Source organism: Sorex fumeus, unplaced genomic scaffold (assembly GCF_029834395.1).
Source record: "Sorex fumeus unplaced genomic scaffold, SorFum_2.1 ptg000034l, whole genome shotgun sequence".
Lineage (NCBI taxonomy): Eukaryota > Metazoa > Chordata > Mammalia > Eulipotyphla > Soricidae > Sorex > Sorex fumeus.
The window spans coordinates 29302445-29322011 of record NW_026606091.1 but is presented as its reverse complement, the minus strand read 5'-3'; the positions used below and the strand labels follow the sequence as shown (position 1 = coordinate 29322011).

The window sequence follows — 19567 nt, the reverse complement described above, 5'->3', positions numbered from 1 at the left end:
GAATATTATTCACTGCCAGGCATCTGCTTTCTCGACTTAAGCCTCAGTTGCCCTTAGTTCCTAATACCCCAAAAGCAGGGTCCCGACGAGGAACTGAATGGACCCAGGGGAAGTGGTAAGCTACCCTGGTATCGAAATGGGCCAGGTCAAAGTGCCACGATTCTTAACTAAAAGTTAAGAGTTTGATCATAGACAAATGCTATCATGATCCAAAAGTAAACAATGAGATTAGGATCCTGGTAGGGGAGGGAAAGACTATCTGGCCTGAGCACTGTAGTCTGAGATCGAGATGGCCCTAGGAGGGCAATTCTATAAGTTTAAGGTATTTCTCACTGTATCCATACAAAATGATTTATATTATATATGCTAATATGCTTGTTGGACAAGGAGAGGAGAAACACACCCATGGGATTCCGCTCGAGGGTGGGTCGTCCTGCTGAGAGAGGATCTGTCCTAGGAGTGTCTTTCCCTGAGGGAAAGAATTCTACCTCTATTGATTGTGACCACACCTATGTGTAATTGTTCCCCCAATCCCTCATCCTGGGTGATATAATGAGACTGTAGAATGGGCAAGGGGAGGCAGAGGAGAGAGAGACCTGAGTGGATGGAGAGAGGATTGGAATAAACTGCAACTAAGACCAACCAGCCTGGCCCTCGTTTCCTTCCTTCGCCTGCCCATCGCCATCGACCTCCCCGGGGTGGGGGAAGCAGGGTGAGACTATCAAACGCGGGTGGTGGGAGAGACAGAGCCACCATCGCAGCTGTGCCCTTTTTGAGTTTACACATCTGGCGTCTCTGGGTGGGCCCGAACCACCAACCTTTCGGTTAATAGCCGAAGCTGTGCCCTTTTTGAGTTTACACAGAATGCTGCATGAGAACTCACTCCTCAGCAGACTGGAGCAGGGCAGTGTCCAGCCCTGGGCCCAGTATACACTGTGACTCAGACACAACAAGGCAAGTGGCAAAGCCTTTAGAGGCTTTTTCTCAAGAGGGGTCATTTACTCTATTTGTTTCTCCTTTTGTTTCACCAGGGGGTGCTGAGGACTCACAGCTGACTCTGCACTCAAGGGTTCTCTCCTGGTGGCTCCAGGGATCAAATGGGGTATGGAGATCAAACACTCATCTACCGCATGCAAGGCAAAAACCTTACCCACTGGACTGTCTCTCTGGCCCTGAGGTGAGTAGCTTGACTTTAAAGTCTAGTCCAGTGCCATAGAGGAAAGGGGGATTTCCCATGGAGACAGCTGACAGCACCCTTTAAGTAGAGAACACGCTGGCTATTTTAGAATCCAGGTCCCTAACCCATGTGGAGGATGCTAAGTAGGAGGAAGCTGTCTCAACCTTGCTATGATATTTCAGGCCAACTCCCTTCCCTCGCTGGCCTCCTGCTGATCCCGCCGGCTACATCAGCACAGGTTTCTGGTGCCTTCCAGATCTGAATCCCTGGGCCTAGGATTTGGAGTGATTTTCTGCCAATAGGTTTGCGGGGCCAGAGCGATAGCACAGCGGGTAGGGTGTTTGCCTTGCAAGTGGCCGACCCGGGTTCAATTCCTCTGTCCCTCTCGGAGAGCCTGGCAAGCTACCGAGAGTATCCCGCCCGCACGGCAGAGCCTGGCAAGCTACCATGGCATATTCAATATGCCAAAAACAGTAACAGCAAGTCTCACAATGGAGACGTTACTGGTGCCCACTCCAGCAAATCAATGAACAATGGGAGGACAGTGCTACAGTGCTACAGATTTGATGGCTAAGGCGATTAGGTTTCCTAGGTGGACAACACCATCTCGTGGGCACGTCAGAGTAATACAGTAGGGACTGGTCAGACCCAGGGTTGATGCCTCTCCCTTAGTCCCACAGGAATATGCTGTTCCTCAAACACCATCCCTGGTCCATGAGATTGGCACCACCTGGAGCTTGTGAGGTGGCAGCATCTCCCCTCCTGGGCCGGATCCTGCCTCTTCACAAGGTACAGGTAAGTCTGTGCACATCATAATAAGCCTGAAAATAACTGCTTTTCCGAAAGAGAAAAAGGAAGCCAATGAATTGGGAATGTTATGTTTCATCCGTATTCGACCAGCAAGAAACATGCAAGTAGCCCATTTAAATAAAATGAATCCTACCCAGCTGACACAAAGGGGCTTGTCCAGCGACAAAGGTTCAGTTTCCTGGGAGACTGAGCACCTGCTTTGCATGAAGGTTGGTTCCAACACCCCTGGGAGCAACCCCTCAATACAGAGATGGGAGTAACCCCCAAGCACTACTGGGAATGGTTCCCTACCCTCAGTCCCCGAAAATGTTCTTGGGAATTGATAAAGGTTTTTTTTCTTTTTGGGTCATACCCAGAAATTCTCAGGGGTTACTCCTGGCTTTGCACTCAGAAACTATTCCTGGCGGTGCTTGGGGGACCATATGGGATGCTGGGGATCGAACCCGGGTCGACCACGTGCAAGGCAAACGTCCTGCCCACTGTGCTATCACTCCGGCCCCGGGAATTGTTACAGGTTTTTAAAAGGGAATCTTTTCACCTGGTAAGCAGACATCTTCCAGAGAGAGGGTCACCTCTGAAACCAGTTCCAAACGCACCTGCATCATTTACAATATTAGTCAAATAACCCACTGGACCAGGGAAAGCAAAATTCCAGGCCACTCTGCAGAAATCTTGTTTTCTGGCCCCCATAGTCCCCTCCCCTCGAGAGTGAGCAGAACCTGGAAGATAATGGGATAACATTTTAAAAACACGAATTTTGTAGGATGGCATTAAGGCCCCTAATCAGTTAACTTTTTACTTTTTTTTAATGTCAAATGAAGTTGACTTTTTAACCTCATCAGCTGACTCTGAACTTCAATCTCAATTTAACTTTTAACTTAAAACTTAAATCTTTTTCAACAAAGGAAATTATACTGGGTAGACCTGATTTAATTCAGTGAACCCTAAAAAGAAATAATATCATTTAGCAACAGACCCTCTCCTACTGGCTGAATCAGCAGCAAACTCATGCTAATGGAGAGGGGTTAAAAACAACCAATGGCCTCTTAGAGTTGTTTTAAGTTGCTGAATCATAAAATCTTTCAAAGCTGTTATTAATATATTCTGAGAACTAAGGAAATCTGTTCAAAGGATTAATGGAACATGTGTTAACATTAAATCAATATATTGGGGATCTCAGCAGAGAAACAGACATCATCAGATGTTTGAAAAACCAGAGAGATATTTGGAGTTGAAAGTACTGTAACTGAAATTTAAGTCCAAAAAACTCACAAAGCTTCATGATGTCAACAGGTTTGAGATGGCAGATGATGTGAAATGAAAAGATTACTCATTAGACATTATCTAACTTAAAGAACAGAGAAAGGAGCAGCAAAACCTAAGACGAAGACCATCCCATATTGACTTTTTAAAGCTCTTTTTCTCAAAATCTCAGTGAATCCCAAGGATGATAAACACAAATCCACTACACCTAGACATCTATTCTTTTTTTGTTTTGTTGTTTTGGAGTGAAGATAGATGGTCGGTAACTACACCACCTCCGCTTTGCTGATGACATCGTTCTAATAACACCAAACATCAGCCAAGCGGCACAAATGCTGAACGACTTTAACCGTGAATGTGGAAAGGTCGGACTACAGCTGAATCTTACGAAGACAATGTTTATGAGAAACAGCCTTGTTCCTGATGCCCCATTCGCTCTCAACGGAATGACCATCTCCGAATGCAACAGCTATGTGTACCTAGGTCAAGAAGTCAACATGACAAATGACCTGGCACCCGAGCTGCGCAGGAGGAAGAGAGCGGCTTGGAACACCTTCAAGAACGTCGAAGAAATAGCTAAGAGGACGAAGAACCTCTGGCTCCGGGCATATCTCTTTGATTCTACTGTTCTTCCTGCATTAACATATGCCTCAGAGACCTGGACCCTACGCAAACAGGATGAGAACGCTATTCAGGTCTCCCAAAGAAGAATTGAAAGAGCTATGCTTGGAATATCACGTTTCACTCAAATGAGACAAAGAATCCGGAGTTCCGACATCCATAGACGATCAAGAATCAGGGACACTGTCTCATTTGCCAAGGTGTCAAAAATCAGATGGGCTGGTCATGTAATGAGATTTAAAGATGACCACTGGACTAGAGCTGTTACCAACTGGATTCCACGGGATGTCAAAAGACCGCGTCCTGCCCACCTACCAGATGGTCAGACTTCATCAAGGTCCTGAACGATCGGTTTGAGGTTCTTCATGTTCCCAGAGCGAACAGATGCCATTGGGCTACACTAGCAGGCAACAGGGACAAATGGAGACGTTACTGGTGCCCACTCGAGCAAATCAACGACTAACGGGAAGATAAGTGATTAAGTGATTAAGTTTTGGGGCCACATCAAGAGATGCTCAGGGGTTATTTCTGGTTCTGTACTTAGGAATCAATCACTCTCGGTGGGGCTTGGGGGACCATCTAGGATGTCAGGAGATGAACCCAGGTCGCCTGTGTGCAAGGCAGTGCCCTTCCCGCTGTGCTATCACTCTATGTTTACACCAAGAGACATCCTAAACTGTTAAAACACACACACGCACACGCACACACACACACACACACAGAAAAATCGTAAAGCAGCAAGAGAAAAATGACTCGCTACATATAGGCAAATGGCACATATATGGGTAATATAAGAGAATGTGGGGCTGGAGCGATAGCATGGTAGGTAGAGCATTTGCCTTGCATGTAGCCAACCTGGGTTCAATCCCTGGCACCCCATATGGTCGCCTGGGCACTGCCAGGAGTGATTCCTGAGTACAGAGCCAGGAGTGAGTCCTAAGAACTGCGGGAAGTGGCCCCAAAACAACAACAAAAAAAGTAAGCAAAATAAAAAAGATAGTCCATGATATCACAGTGGGGGCGGGAGGGTTACAATTCTACTGATGCAAATGTGCTGTCTTTTACTGGAAATAACAGGAAGAAGTTGAAAAGAGTGTGATAAGTTCAGAAAGCATATTATGGGAACCCCTGAAAAACACGGCTATGAAATCCACAGAAAACATTCTCTTCTCCACGAGGCTGACAAAGAAGTGGGTGTGGCCTCCACCAAAATAAATAACTAAATAGCCTTTATTTTTTTCGTTTCGGGTCACACCTGGCAATGCACAGGGGTTACTACTGGCTCTGCACTCAGGAATTACCCCTGGCGGTGCTCAGGAGACCATATGGGATGCTGGAAATCGAACCCGGGTTGGCCACGTGCAAGGCAAACGCCTTACCCTCTGTGCTATCGCTCCAGCCCCAACTAAATAGCCTTTTTATTAAATATGTAAATACGTCAGTAATCTCTAAATGCCCAGAAGGAACCAATGCCAGATTCCTAGATTTTATCTATCTACAGGGAGGAAACACCCAACCCAGCGTGTGAGGTAGTACCAAGGGATGCAAAGTACATGCCGTGAGTCTGATTTCCTGGGAACTCATGCAGACATGCCCTGGGAACTACTGCAAGTACCAACTTGAATTATATACCTCTTTTCAAGAGGAAATAAAACAACACAATAGGAAAAAAATAATAGAAAAATATTTGAAAATTTTAATTCCCTGAAAACCACAAGTGAACATTTGATGGTTACCCTTTGAAAACGGGGGTAATTGGGAACGGTGGCAAATGTTTCCAAACCAGTACCAAGTGCATTCACATTATGCACCGAATCCCACCCCACCTTAACCTTGGCATCGGAGGAAGGCAGCTGAGTGGGCGTTCATGGTGGTGGAAAATGGGCACTGGTGGAGGGATGGGTATCTGATCATTGTATAATTTAAACCAAAGCACAAAAAATTGTAAATCTACAACTGTAAAAAAAAATAAAATAAAATAAAGGGGAAAAAAATAATAAAAAAAAAGGGAAAAAAAAAAAAAGAACCACTGCTGACGGCTTGAGAGGGTGCAGTCCCATAAGAGTGGCACAAACTTGTCGTTGGATTCCTTCTCGGCCTGAACACATTCCTTCGACTGTTCGTGAAACAAAGAACCATCCTAGGAAAGATCACAGGCAATTTCAGAGAATGACAAGTGATTGCTCACAGGATTTTTCCTGAAAATGTGTTCTTGCAGGGCTGGATCAATAGTACAGCAGGTAGAGCATTTGCCTTGCACACCGCTGAACCGGGTTCGATCCCCGGCATCCCATAAGGTCCCCCAAGCACTGCCAGGAGTCGTTCCTGATTGCAGAGCCAGGAGTAACCCCTGAGCGTCGCCAGGTGTGGCCCCCAAACAAAAAAAAATAAATAAAATTTGAAAATAATTTTTTTAAAAATGTGTTCTTAAGCCTGTGGATCTTTTTTTTGTCCTTTCAGAAATATATATATATATATATATATATATATATATATATATATAAAATGTCTGCACTGGGTGAAGGAACCCAGAAGGTCTGGGGCACGGAGGTACAGCCTGTCATACAGCCTCCCTCTGACCCAAGAATCATCACCCTTCCAGACTCCACTTCTCATTCCTAACTGTAACATTTTTCTACCAGAAAATGTCCTCTACTTTCTTCTCATACATAGAATGAACCCTTTGTAAGTATGACAGAAGAATCTTCCCATCCCTGGGGCCAGGCTGAGAATGAATCCAAGGAAAGAGGACAGGTTTTTTGTTTTTTGGGGTTTTTTTTTCATTTTTCATTCTTATTTGTCTCCTCTTCAGTGCTCAACCGTGCTTGAATGAGCCAAAGCTACAGCCGAATTACAAATCTCCTCAGGGTCCACAGCAGAGGGGGTCACAGCATGAGGGACCTACTGCCTCTTGGGCCTGCATCCACTGCCTGCTCCAAATCCACGGTGATGGAGAACAGACCCCAGCGGGGGTAATGTACACTGCAAGGAACATTTCTGTGGGGGGTGGGATGCTCAGGTCCTCAGGGGTCACTTCTAGAGGGGCCTGGGTATCAGAGGTGGTGCCAGGGATTGAACCAGGGATGGCTGCCCACAGGACAAGCACCTTAGTAAACCCCTGCCTGGCCCTGTGCTACAAGTGACCACTCAGCGCCCCTGCCTGGGCTTGACAGCTTCCAAGGAAGCTGCCGGCTATCCACCGAGTCCTTCCTAGAGTTGGCCAAAGCTATGGGTACTGCCCTCGTTTTATTTGGTTCACCTCTTAAGTTATTTATTTACTGGAGGGGGTCCTCTAGAGCACTCTTGGGATAGAAAACCGTGGAGATTTGGGCCAAGCAGACCATCTTCTTGAATGCTAAGACCTGAGGAGGTGATGCTTAGGTCCTACAGTGCTGGGGCCACCAGGGCCATCCCAGTGATGCTCAGGACCTCCAGGGCTGCAAATGGTGAAGCTCAGGAGGGGCCACGTGGGATAAATCCAGGGCTGGGTGTGTGCTTTGGTGACCCCTGTAACCATCTCCCTGCCGCTCCCCCTGATTCCAGAGCTGGGGAAGATGGGGGTGAGATTTACAGAAGTAAAAGTTTCCCCACCACCCCAACTCTCCCCCCACAGGATCTGCCCTCACATCTGCTTTAAGGAGACCCCATTCCAGCAGCAGCAGCAGCAGCCCCCAGGTGAGTCCCAAGCCCCGCCCAGCCCCCAGCAACTCCAAGTGAACAAGAGAAGACAGACCAAGCATTAGGGATCCTGCAAGACAAAGGCCACAACAGTTCCCCATCCCACCCCACCCCCATTCCCAGTATGTCCCTTATCCCAGCATGCCTGGAGCCCGCTCCTCCCTGAGACTTCCAGGGTCTACTACAGCCCCAAGACTGACAGCATGGATGACACTGCCCACTCACCACTCACCGGGCGCAGGAGGAAGTAGTGGTTCTCGGGGACCAGGTCCTGGCAGAGCTCCATGACCAGGCTCTCCCCGCCCGCCTCCACCGCCAAGCACCCCTCGGGCTGGTGGGTGTTGTACCGGATCTCCTTCCGGGATGTATACTCGAAGAACTGCAAAGGAGCCGTCTGTGGGCAACGGTTACTGTCGGCCATGGAGAAATGGACAGACACCAGGCGGGATCAGAGCGCAGGGGCCAGGCAGAGAGCCTGAGTGTCCAGTCTTGAGGGTCTGGGAGTGCCTGGCCAGAGTTCCCCAAGGTCCCCTTCTCATGCTCTGCTTCTTCCCTGGGTGTTTGAGACCCCACACAGTCCCTACCCTTGAGCTGGCCAGAAAACGGACGGTCTCAGTAGCCAAGTGGGCAACTCTGAGGCCTGAGCTGCCCTTTCTCTTCTCTGGGCTTTTCTGCCTCTTCCCGGAAAACTTGAGGGAGTTTGATCCAAGGCAATGGCACCGTGGAATCACTAAAATGTCCTGTGCAGGCAGGAACTGCACTGCCAGGGAGAAGGTAGGCCTGGGTCACACAGGGAGACAGGGTGCTGGAATCCAGCCTCTCCGGCCAAGTAGGTGCCCTCCTGAGCCGACCCAGATCTGCAGGGTTTTCCTTTTTCTTCCTCTAACTGTAGGTATTGGTGCACGGTTAGTCATAACTTCACAAACGGGTTTCTCTGGGTCCTATCAGGCACTGCTTGCTCCGTTTTCTATTTCCCAGATGTTCTACAATGAGTCTGTATTACCTTTGCACGCAGAGAATCAGTTCATCTCACCGCTCCAGAATTACATGGTGCAGGGCCAGAGGGATAATACAGTGAAGAGGGTGTTAGCCTTGCTGACCTGAGTTCAATCCCTGGCATCCCATATGGTCCCTTTAGCACTGCCAGGAGTGATTCCTGAGTGCAGAGCCAGGAGGAACCCCTGAGTATTGCCAGGTGTGACTCAAAAACAAAAATAAAAACAAACAAAGAACTACATGATGTGAACCACCAAGAGGCCAAAAGGCACAATATTCCCAAAAAAGACATCTGAGCATGCATGGATCATGCAAGAGGAAATCATCAAATATAAACCATAAACATACAATGATGACAATTAGTTAAAACACAGAAGCCAGAGTCTGTGCATAGGAGAAAGAGGGACAAGAAACCCATCTTCATCCTAAGGCGTTTCTCTAGGTCCTCTCGGGCACACTTGCTTCACTTTCTATTTCTCAAATATTTTACAATGAGTCTCTATTACCTTTATAAATTGAAGAGGTCAAATATTCACTTTTTAAAAAAACACACATAGATGTGCTGAAAGATAAAGGACCAAACATAATGGCCTCTCAGTATCTGTACTGCAAACCATAATGCCCAAAAGTAGAGCGAGAGTAAGAAGGAAATTGTCTGCCATAGAGGCAGGGGAAGGGGGTGGCAGGAGGGACACTGGGAACATTGGTGTTGGAAAATGAGCACTGGCGGAGGGATGGGTGTTTGATCATTGTATGACTGAAACTCAATCATGAAAGCCTGTAACTGTATACCACAGTGATTCAATAAAAAAATAATAAAAATTAAAAAACAACAACACACATAGATTTTCCCCAATTTCCCTCTTTAAGAGGCTCCCAAGACCTTGAATCCAGGGCCCCCTGCTGCCTTTTTCCAGAGAGAAGCGTCACCTACCTGGTTCTGGCCCAGGCCGTGACAGGTGTACAGAATGAACCTGGTGCCCCACAATCTGGTTTTCATCAGGAGGATTATAGTCAAAGCAGAGTCCTTGCAGTCCTTTATTCTGGAGCTACCAAGAAACATAAGGGGAGTTTCCAGTTCAGGTTTACACACAACTGAGTCAACCCAGGATGCTGCGGGAGGAGAAACAGGGAGTGAGGAGGGGACGGCACAAGAACCAGGCCCAAAAGTAAGAGCTTCTGGGACCTGAGCGATAGTACAGCAGGTCAGATGGCTGGCCTTGCACATGGACAAACCCCAGCACCCCACAGGACCTCCTGAGCACCGCCAAGAGTGATCCCTGAGCGCAGAGCCAGGAGTAAATCCCTGAGCACCGCCAGGCATGGCCCCCACACCAAAAATAAACAAATAAGTAAATAAGAGCTTCCTTAATTTATTCATTTTGGATTTTTTTGGGGGGGAAGGAGGGGAGCATCACATCTAGCAATGCTCAGGGCTTACTTCTGGCTCTGTGCTCAGAGATCACACCTGGTGGTGCTTGGTGGGGAATCCTATGGGGTGCTGGGGATAGTGCCCAGTTTGGTCACGTGCAAAGGCCTGAAGAGCATCATGCCCCATCATCCTCTCCAGGGCTGCGCTTGGACAAAAGAGAAATGCAGTGGGATGGGGTGGGGTGGGGATGCAGGAGACAGAGGCAGGGCGAGCAAGAGTAACACACTCCCTGGGGCAGGCAGCCCACGACGGCCTCCTGATACTCTCGGCACCTCGGAGACCTGGACACTTCACAGTGGCCAAGGATTTGATCGTATTCAAAGCCCGCTGGGCTCTGACCAAAGGGCTTCCAGAATGGGGGAAGCAGCGTCGCCCAGCCGTGCAGCCCAGGAGAGGGGAGTCTCTACCTTGGTGTGATTTCTCTCCAGAGTGAATGGCGCACTGGGGCCGGAGAGGGTCTGGGGGGTGAGGGCACTTGCCAGGCAGGCAACCAAGCCCCAGTCTGATGCCAGCACCATCATGAGTGACCCCTGAGCACCACCGGGTGAAGCCCAACCCCAACCCCCACAGCCCAAATACTTCCCATTTGTGTGCAGGGGTTGGGGAGGGGGGGAACGGGTGTTTAGGCCATACTTCGAGGTACTCAAGGGCCACTCCTGACGGTGTTCAGGGGCCCACGTCTGGCACCGGGGATCAAACTAGGGTTGGCCACACAGAGGGCAAAGCTTAACCTTAACCCCGGGACTATCTCTCTGCACCCCCCCCCCCAAAGATTTCTTTTCTCTTTCTTTTGGTGAACAACAGAAGTGACTCTCCTTTTCCTGCCCCATCCTCCTCTACCCCCCCTCCGGTCCCTAAGGACCCCTGAGGTGGGAGTGACTGACTGGTCCAGACACTGAGACTCGGGTGTGAAGTGATGTGATGGGTAGAGGTGGTGTGGAGAGTCCAGGCAAGCCTCAGTCTCCTCATGCACAAAATCACAGGCAGAACCTGACTCTCGTTCACATGCTCCCACGTGAGCGAGCTGAGAGCCAAACCCAGCCGGGGGAGGGGAAGAGTCGGGGAGAGGGCCGGGGCTGGGGAGCCCAAGGGACCCCATCGAGGACCTGCCCCATGCAGGGCGTGGGGACCCTGCCGGCAGCCCCCCCGGGCGCAGCCCTCTCACCATCCCGAAGCAGCCGGGCCGGTCCTCGGGCACGTGCAGCTCAGGATACACGTTCTCCAGGAACCACCTGAAGTCCTTACACTTGAGCTTCTCACGGAGCTGCTGCCTCTCGGTCACGTCGCCAAAGGACTCCTAAGGGGGGTCCATGCGGTCAGCCTGAAGGTCCTCCACAGTCCCCCACTCCACCCCACCCCAGTCCTGGGGCGTGACGATGCCCCCAAGCCCCAGCTGTGCAGATGTGGGTGGGTGCCCAGGCAGAGAGCTGTGGCAGCCTGGGTACCACCCCCCCCACACACATACACGCGCACACACACACACACACACACACACACACACACACACACAGGGTTCCCTGTTGCCCAGCTCCAGCATGGGGAGACCCTGTGCACCTCGATGGTCATGAAGCACCTAGGACATGATGGGAGCCCCAAACCCCAGCCCTGTGGGCATCCCTGGACACGCAGCACTTCTTCAATGGGACAGATTGAGGAAGGCTGGCTGAGGTAGACACGCATGCAAAGCCAAGAGATGGGGCTGGGATGAGATGAGATAGCGCACATATGCATGACCCATCCCCGGCACCACACACACACACACACACACACACAAACACACACACACACTCACACACACATACATACTCTGTGTTGAAGAGATAGCTCAATGGTCAAGAGCACAAACAGGAGGCCCAGGTCCGAGTCCCGGCACGGCAGGGAACCCCCAGCACTGAGTCAAGGGTAGACGCCAAGCACCTCCAGGTGGGGGTCCAAAGTAAAAAGGAACCAGAGAGCTCGTGCAAAGGGCAGGGCGCTTGCCTGGCAGGTGGCCACCCTGCCCTGGTCCCTGCCACCTTATTTGGTTCCCAGAAAAAAAATCGGCACCGCTGTCCCTTGAGTACAGAGGCCGGGCACCAAGCATCACCCAAAGAGACACTGCCGAGACCCCACCCTCCAGGGCATGAAACAGGCGACCCCCCCCCACCCCACTCCTCACCCCACCACCCATCCCTGCCTCACCCACCCCCATGCACACGCGGGCTCCAGAGCGCAGCCAAAGAACAAGGGAGCGGCCCCAAGGTCTAGAAACCAGAACCAAGACCACAAGCCCATGCACTGCTTGCTCATGCGCGGGGCTCACAGGGACCAGAGTGCGTCCGGCCAGGAGCCCGTGGGTGGGTGACAGTCCACACGGGCTGATTACCTGATCTCCTAGCCAGAGAAGAGAGGAAAGCAGCTAGGAAGGAGAGAAGTTGGGAAGGGAGAAAGAGAAACTGCCAGACACAGGAAGAGCAGCCTGGCACCTGGAGGAGAGGCAGAAAGACCATTAAAAGCGCACCTCAAAACCCAACGAGGTAGACTCATGCAAGGGCAGAGGGGTGTGAACCACCACACCCCACCACTGGCCCCCAGGATGAACCATCCAGAAAAGCAGCTGAAGCGCTGGAGACACAGTACAATGGGGTTGGGCACCTGCCTTGCATGTACCTGACCCAGGTTCAGATTCTGGCAGCTCCGACCGTCCCCTGAGCACCGCCAGGAATGAGCCCTGAGTTTGGGTTTCAACCAAATTCAAAAAGAAAATTTTTTTGAAAAAAAAGACCCAAAAGGAGAGTACCTTATGAAGGGAGAAGGAAAGCCCTGCGTGGAAGATAAAATTTCTATTTGGTTCACTCTTTATGCAAAGCTGGGATGTTCTATTACTTAAAAAAAAAATTCCAGGGGCCAGAACACTAGTACAGCGAGAAGAGCATACTGCCTGGCATGGGGCCAACCCAGGTTCAATCCGCGGCATCCCATATGGACCCCGAGCACAGATAGGAGTCATCTCTGAGGGTAGAGCCCAGTGCAACCCCTGAGCACCACTGTGTGTGGCCCCAAAACAAAACAAGCAAGCAGAAAAGATGAAAAAATACCTCACAAAAATTAAACAGAGGGGCTGGAGCGATAGCACAGTGGGTAGGGCGTTTGCCTTGCACGCGGCTGACCCAAGTTTGATTCCCAGCATCCCATATGGTCCCCCAAGCACCGCCAGGAGTAATTTCTGAGCACAGAGCCAGGAGGAACTCCTGAGCATCGCAGGGTGTGACCCAAAAAGCCGAAAAAAAAATTAAACAGAAATTTTTAACATCATCAAAAAGCATGACCAATGGCATATGGTCTTGAAATGTAATATGCCAGACACAAGTTCATTGGGAATCCCACGGAAATGGCGGGGGTTCTCACAGAACTGTCCCTCGGGGATTCTGAGGGCAGAGGGCGGCCTCAGGGGGTTCACTCGTTTAGAATGTGACTCTTGCTCCGGCCTGCACGTCCAGCCACTGAACCTGACCCCTTTAACAAGCTCTCCCGAGAATCCTTCTCGGTGTCAGACTCTGAAAGTCACCCTGCTACATACATACAGAGGCGACTTCCTAAAGAGCTCAGCAAGCCTGGCGACCAAAGGTGGACCAGGAGGCAGGATGCTGTGTCTGGGGCCAACCTCGGCCCAGGGCAGCAGAGGGAAAGAAAAGAACCAGGGGACCTAGGAGGTTCCTTCCCTGCCTCCTGCTTTTCTAGTTAAAAGCACGTTCTGTGAGAAGGTCAGATGAGAGAAGCACATATATAGGCTGTCCACGTGTCCACTCTCAGGACACTGGACAAAAGGCCAAGGCGGGGAAAAGTCCAACAGGTTTTCATGAAATCCAGAGAGACAGAGGCATGGAGAGAGAGAGAGAGAGAGAGAGAGAGAGAGAGAGAGAGAGAGAGACAGACAGACAGACAGACAGACAGACAGACAGCCATGCACGGCTACAGAAAGAGACAGAGACAGACACAGAGCCACAAGAGAGTACAGGAGAGGCTAAACACGCACAAGGGGAGACTAGAACACTTACCCGAAAGGAGAATTCGAGGTTTTCTCCGCCCCAAACTTCCATTCCTGTATCATAAGACCCCAGATACTGAAAATATTTCTTACTCACAGCAAACAGCCCACCAGCCATTGTCGGGGACCTGGAAGAGTTGCAACACATGCGTCTCAGTGCCAGCCGCAGGAACCCTTACCCAGGCCTGATCTGCCTTCATCAGTCTGGGAGCACTGGTGGTGGGGGGGCTCTGCTGGGAGTCCTAGCTGGGGAAGCTCCCAGACCCCTCCAAATAATCACAGAACTGCGTGTGATGCATGTGCTCTCGAGGGGTCAAGGGCAGGGACAGCTGTTTCCAGGGAGGAGAGGGTACAGGTCCGGGGCGTGTCCAGTACAGAGGAATGAACGGTGCTGGGAAGGCCTCAGCATGGGCAAAGTCTAAGCATGAGAGGACCCCGGCAGCTGCAGATGGACCCGGAGAGAGGGCGGAGAGAGCACATGGCTGGGAGGGTGGCGGGGTGGGCGGTGGTGGTGGTCTCACAGCAGAGCCCAGGCACTCACAGATGTAGCTGGGGGCTGCTGGAGGCCATGAAAGATGATTCTAGCACATTTTCCTGAAGCCCTCGATTCCGCCAACCCCACTGAGCAGGCATGGCATCTTCCCCGGCCCCCAGAGGTGGCTCAGGTCGAAAGCTGGAAGGGAAGCACCCCAGAGTGCAGATGTGGGTGTGGGAAACTGGTGGCAGCCGGGTCCCTGTGGTGGCACTGGGAGTCCTCCCAGCACTGCAGGCTCAGAGTACACGGGGAAAGGTCAGTGGGACTCCTTGGTGGGGGATGGAAGAACAGGAGGGAGGGAAGACCAAGGAAGGGAGAGAAGAGAGAGAAAAGGGAGGGAGAGAAGGATGGAGGGAGAGAGAGAGGGAGGCAGAGAGAGACGGAGGAAGGAAGGAAGGAAGGAAGGAAGGAGGGACAGAAGGAGGGAGGGAAAGAAGGAAGGAAGGAAGGAAGGAAGGAAGGAAGGAAGGAGGGACAGAAGGAGGGAGGGAAAGAAGGAAGGAAGGAAGGAAGGAAGGAGGGAGGGAAAGAAAAAAGGGAGGGAGTGAGGGAGGGAGGGAGGGAAGGAAGGAAGGAAGGAAGGAAGGAAGGAAGGAAGGAAGGAAGGAGTGGGGGAGGGAAGTAGGGAAAAGGGAGGGAGGGAGGGAGGGAGGGGTGTCAGCATGAGAGCACTTTCACATGGCTTTAGGGTATAAGATTAGGGAACAGGGTGACTGAAACACGCAAGAAAGCTGAGATGATGTGTGGAGTTCATGCACAATTCAATCAGCTAATCAGTGGCTGAATAAATAGCAGTACTCCTACATTAAAAAAAAAAACTGAGATGAGACTTTGGGAGGGGCAGGCAACTGACCATGAAGCTGCTGCATTTGTCCATGTGTGTGGGTGTGTGCACATGTCTTCATATGTGTGCACTGGGGGAGGGGTTGGAGGGAGGGAGTATGTCTCCACATCATAGGCTGCATCTATGACCTGACACATGATCCCTCCTCCTCTGCCTCAGTCTCTAAATCTGCTGTGTGAGGGGCAATGCCAGCGGCCCCCCAGTGGCCACTCCAGCAATCCGGGTGTCACCCTCAATCCGTCCTTTTCCCCAGATGTCAATCAGGTTCTCCAAATCCCCCCACCGCCCCGGAGGTCCTCCCACCCCCCAGTCTCAGCCTCCGTCTTCTCCTGCGCCCGCATTTCTGACGGGGAAGTCTGCAGAGCCTCCTAACACATGCCTGGTCCCTGCACCCCATTCTGTGCCCACCAGCTCCCTCACCACGAGGCACCAGGAGTAATTCCTGAGTGCAGAGCCAGGAGTAACCCCGAGCCTCAGCAAGTGTGGCCCGAAAACTAAGCCAAACAAATGAAACAGAACGCGAGCAGCCGGGCTCAGACCCAGGCTCACCCACTGACCAACGCTGGCTCTCGGCCGCCCTCACCCTGCACCCTCACCCATCCCCTAACTGGCTTCAGTCCCACAGAGGCCTGCCACTAAGTGCTCAGAGTCGTCACCATGGAGTCGCCACCTGACCCAGAACCCCACGCCCACGTGGACAGCCGGAAGTGGCAGCCAGCCACCTCGGGCCCTGGAGACTGGCACCAGTCCAGGGGGCAGGGCACCTGTGATATCAGTCCTCCCCGGGGCATGGCACACAACTCCTGAAAGGCGGACACACCCACCGGAGGTGAAGGGGCCAACAAAACCGGCCACATTGACACAAGGCAGAATTATGGGTTCCCAAGGCAAACATCTCGGGACCGGCAAGAAGGCAAACGCGAAGGGACAAAGCGTGGTGGCCTCATTCACGTGAGGCGTCTGGAAGGGGGAAAGTTTTTGTGGGGGTGTGTTAGAGGCCATGGAGCCGTTAGGGGCTGGGGTTGACACACACCGCCTGACGGTTGGAGAGATTCTGCGAGGTCGAGGGAAAAGCGCGCTTGAGTCTCCCAAGTTATATATTTAAGAACGGTCAGAGCAGTACATTTTAGGATACATACTTCACCCTATTTTTATTTATCTTGTTTTGGCTTTGGCTTTGGGACCACACCCGGCAATGCTCGGGAGCAACTTCTGGCTCTGCACTCAGGAATCACTCCTGGCGGTGCTCGGGAAACCATAACAGGGTGCCTGGGGGATCGAACCCAGGGCAAACTCCTGCAAGGCAAGCGCCCTACCCACTGAACTATCTCTCCAGCCCCCTCACCTTTGTTTTTAAATAAACAAAATAGGCCAATGAATATGAACCCCACACTTAGAGCGGGGTGGGTGTAGAGTAAAAAAATAATCAGCAGATGCTTTAGAACAAAACCAGGTGGGGCCCCAGCGAAGCATCCGTGCCCTCCCCCGGGGCGTCTGCTGCAGTTGGTGGGGGGGGTTACGCTCCCAGCCAGTCCTGACCTGATGACATCGATGGGGGACCGCATCCGCTTCCGCTCCCGCTCAGGGACCACGTGCCACGTGAACAACAGCCACCAGTCAAAGCCACCACTCTGAGGCTCTCCGGAGTTGCCCAGGTACTCAAAAGTGTTCCAGTCAATCACGTCGATCACGGGGCACACCACCGCCGTCTCCTCCTCCCCGATCCTGCAGTGACCACACACACACACACACACACACACACACACACACACACACACACCACCCAGATATGGCCAGGACCGGAGTGACCGGGAACACCCGCGCCCCTTCCAAGCCATGCTCGCTCCCACTGAGGCCCAGTGTGTGCCCTCAGGTCCCCTGCTTCTGGACCCTGCATGGCATCGGTCCCCAATGCCACCCTCCAGCCTGGGATTCAGAGGGAAAGCGAGACACGATGATGGCTCTGCTCTCAGCCCCTGGCACTGGCCTGGGCCCCTGGGAGTCCAGCTGCCGGGACCCTCTTTGAAGCTGGGGAAGAGAAAGAAGCCATGAAGGGAGCCAGAGTGGGTGAGGACAGGGATGGGGAGGGCAGAGAGCAGCAAGGTGAGGCTGGGGGCCGGATGATGGACACCGACACCTGGGAGAGGAGACAGTGGGTGCATGTGCTTCCAGAGGCCAGCTGCGCAGACCCTGAACCCCCCCGCATCCTTGTCCACGCCACATGGGGGCACAGCCCACCTGGAGAAGTCTGGGGGTGGCCTACAACAGTGATGCAGCATCAGGAGGGAGGAAGTGGAGGGAGTAAAGTGGGTCTGGGGGAAGGGCAGCCTGGAGTGGTTCCCCTCCCCCCTGCATTTAAAACCCTTTCAAAGAATGATACTTAAAAGCATAGTTTAAGACTACAGGGGTAAGAAGATAAAAATAACCCAGGCGAGGGCCATCTGCTTCCTGTCCATGATTCTGCTCATGGTTTCCTAGTGACGCTAAGGAAGGTGGACGCCAGAGACACAGGACCCCAGGGAAGGTGCCTGCCCGACAGGTGGCTGCCCTGGTTCAATCCCCGGGACCCCATGTGGTCCCCTGAACACCACCAGGAGTGATCCCTGAGCAGAGCCAAGAGTAAGCCCTGAGCACTCACGGGTAAGCCCCTTCACACACACAACTCCCCCCCCCAAAAAATACAGGGGCTGGAGCCATAACACAGTGGGTAGGGCTTTTGCCTTCCACGGGGCTGACCCGGGTTTGATTCCCAGCAGCCCATATAATCCCCTGAGCACCACCAGGAATAATTCCTAAGTGCATGAGCCAGGAGTGACCCCCTGTGCATTGCCGGGTGCGACCCATAAAAGCAAAAAATAAATAATAAATAAATACATAAGAGAAATTACTGTGAATCACCATTTCTGTGGGTCCCTTCAGGCTTGAGGAGCCCCAGGCAACACAGGTACTGGATGACCTGGGAAAGTCAGCCCAGCATGAAGGAAAGAAGACCAAAATGTGCTGCCTAGGGCTGTGATCTGATAAGATCCACACCATCCTGTTCTTGGCCTCTCTGCCCACGGCAGCAGTTTTCGACTCAGGCACCTGACCAGCGGCAGTAAAAGCAACTCCCCTGCACCAGTAAGCCGTGGGTACAGCAGCTCCTGATGCCCTCGAAGGCTCCCAGCCCAGGGTCCCTGATCATGTGACCAGGGATGGAGCCGTGGCCTGAGACTGGGGGACGGGGCAGCCAGGCCGAGCCCGAGACCCATGGAGCTGGGTCTCCCGTGTTCCCACTGGGCACCGCCCACGCAACTCTGCAGCAGTGGCTCCAGCCAGCCCTCGTGGCACTCGCAGTGGCAGTCCAGGAAGGTGAGGACGTCGCCCTTGGCCCCCGAAGCCCCGAGCAACAGGGCGCGCACCAGGCCCTCCCTCTTGGTGGCGCGGATGAGGCGCACCTTGGGCAGGTGGGCCAGCTCGGCTTCCAGGCGCTCCTTCAGGTGCTCTGGGGAGGAGAATGGGGCAGCCGGCTCACTCCCGCCCTGCCCGGGCAAGGGAAGGCTGGGATGGAGAACTCTAGAACAACCAGCAACGTTCCCACGTGCCCCCCTTGGACCCAGACCCCCAGGTCTCAGGACTGTCAGGACTTGGTGCCCAGCTGGCTCTATCGGCATCGCCTCACGCTCACCTGCCCTGCACTCTGTCATGGGCAACGCTGTCATGGGCAACGCTGAATGACCCCGAATACTCTTCCCACGATTTCCAGCCGAGCACATGGCCACCACCCCAAAGACATCAGTCACCCAGGTTAAGATGTGTGATCCCCAACGCCCCACCTGGTCCTCTGAGCACACCAGGAGTGAGCCCTGAGAACAGTGCCAGGAGCAAGCCCGGAGAACCGCCCAGCAGGCCCCAGAACAAACAAGCGAGACTACAGTCCTGAGCGTGCCCTGCAGCCAGGTGTGGCCAGGTGACTGTTCTTCTGCAGGGTGGGAGGTGAGACCCCTACTAGGTGCTGCCCGAGGCCCCTGGACACCCTTCAGGACAGGTGGGAGTGAGAGAGAGAGGGGAGGGGCCAGGCTGGGGCAGCCCAGGGAGGACAGCACCCCAAAGAAGGCGAGTGTTCACCCCTGCCCCCACCCCTGGCCCCCACACCTGCCTCCACACCTGCCCCCACACCCTCCCTCACAGTTGGCCCCCAACAC

The 19567-nt window shown here is 52.6% G+C and overlaps 1 protein-coding gene and 1 pseudogene across 1 annotated transcript in view; both read right to left on the bottom strand.

Moving 5' to 3' along the window:
• Nucleotides 1-14056, bottom strand: part of LOC130026618 (polypeptide N-acetylgalactosaminyltransferase 12-like) — a 72378-nt pseudogene extending 58322 nt beyond the window's left edge.
• A 2336-nt stretch (nt 14057-16392) lies between these two features.
• Nucleotides 16393-19567, bottom strand: part of LOC130026617 (polypeptide N-acetylgalactosaminyltransferase 12-like) — a 57149-nt gene continuing 53974 nt past the window's right edge. Inside the window, exons 13-15 of the mRNA XM_056117453.1 lie at nt 18674-18867; nt 16904-17041; nt 16393-16437 (exon numbers count right to left, since the gene is read on the bottom strand). Of these exons, the coding sequence (XP_055973428.1) occupies nt 16393-16437; nt 16904-17041; nt 18674-18867 (377 nt within the window). The remainder of the gene's footprint in view (nt 16438-16903; nt 17042-18673; nt 18868-19567) is intronic.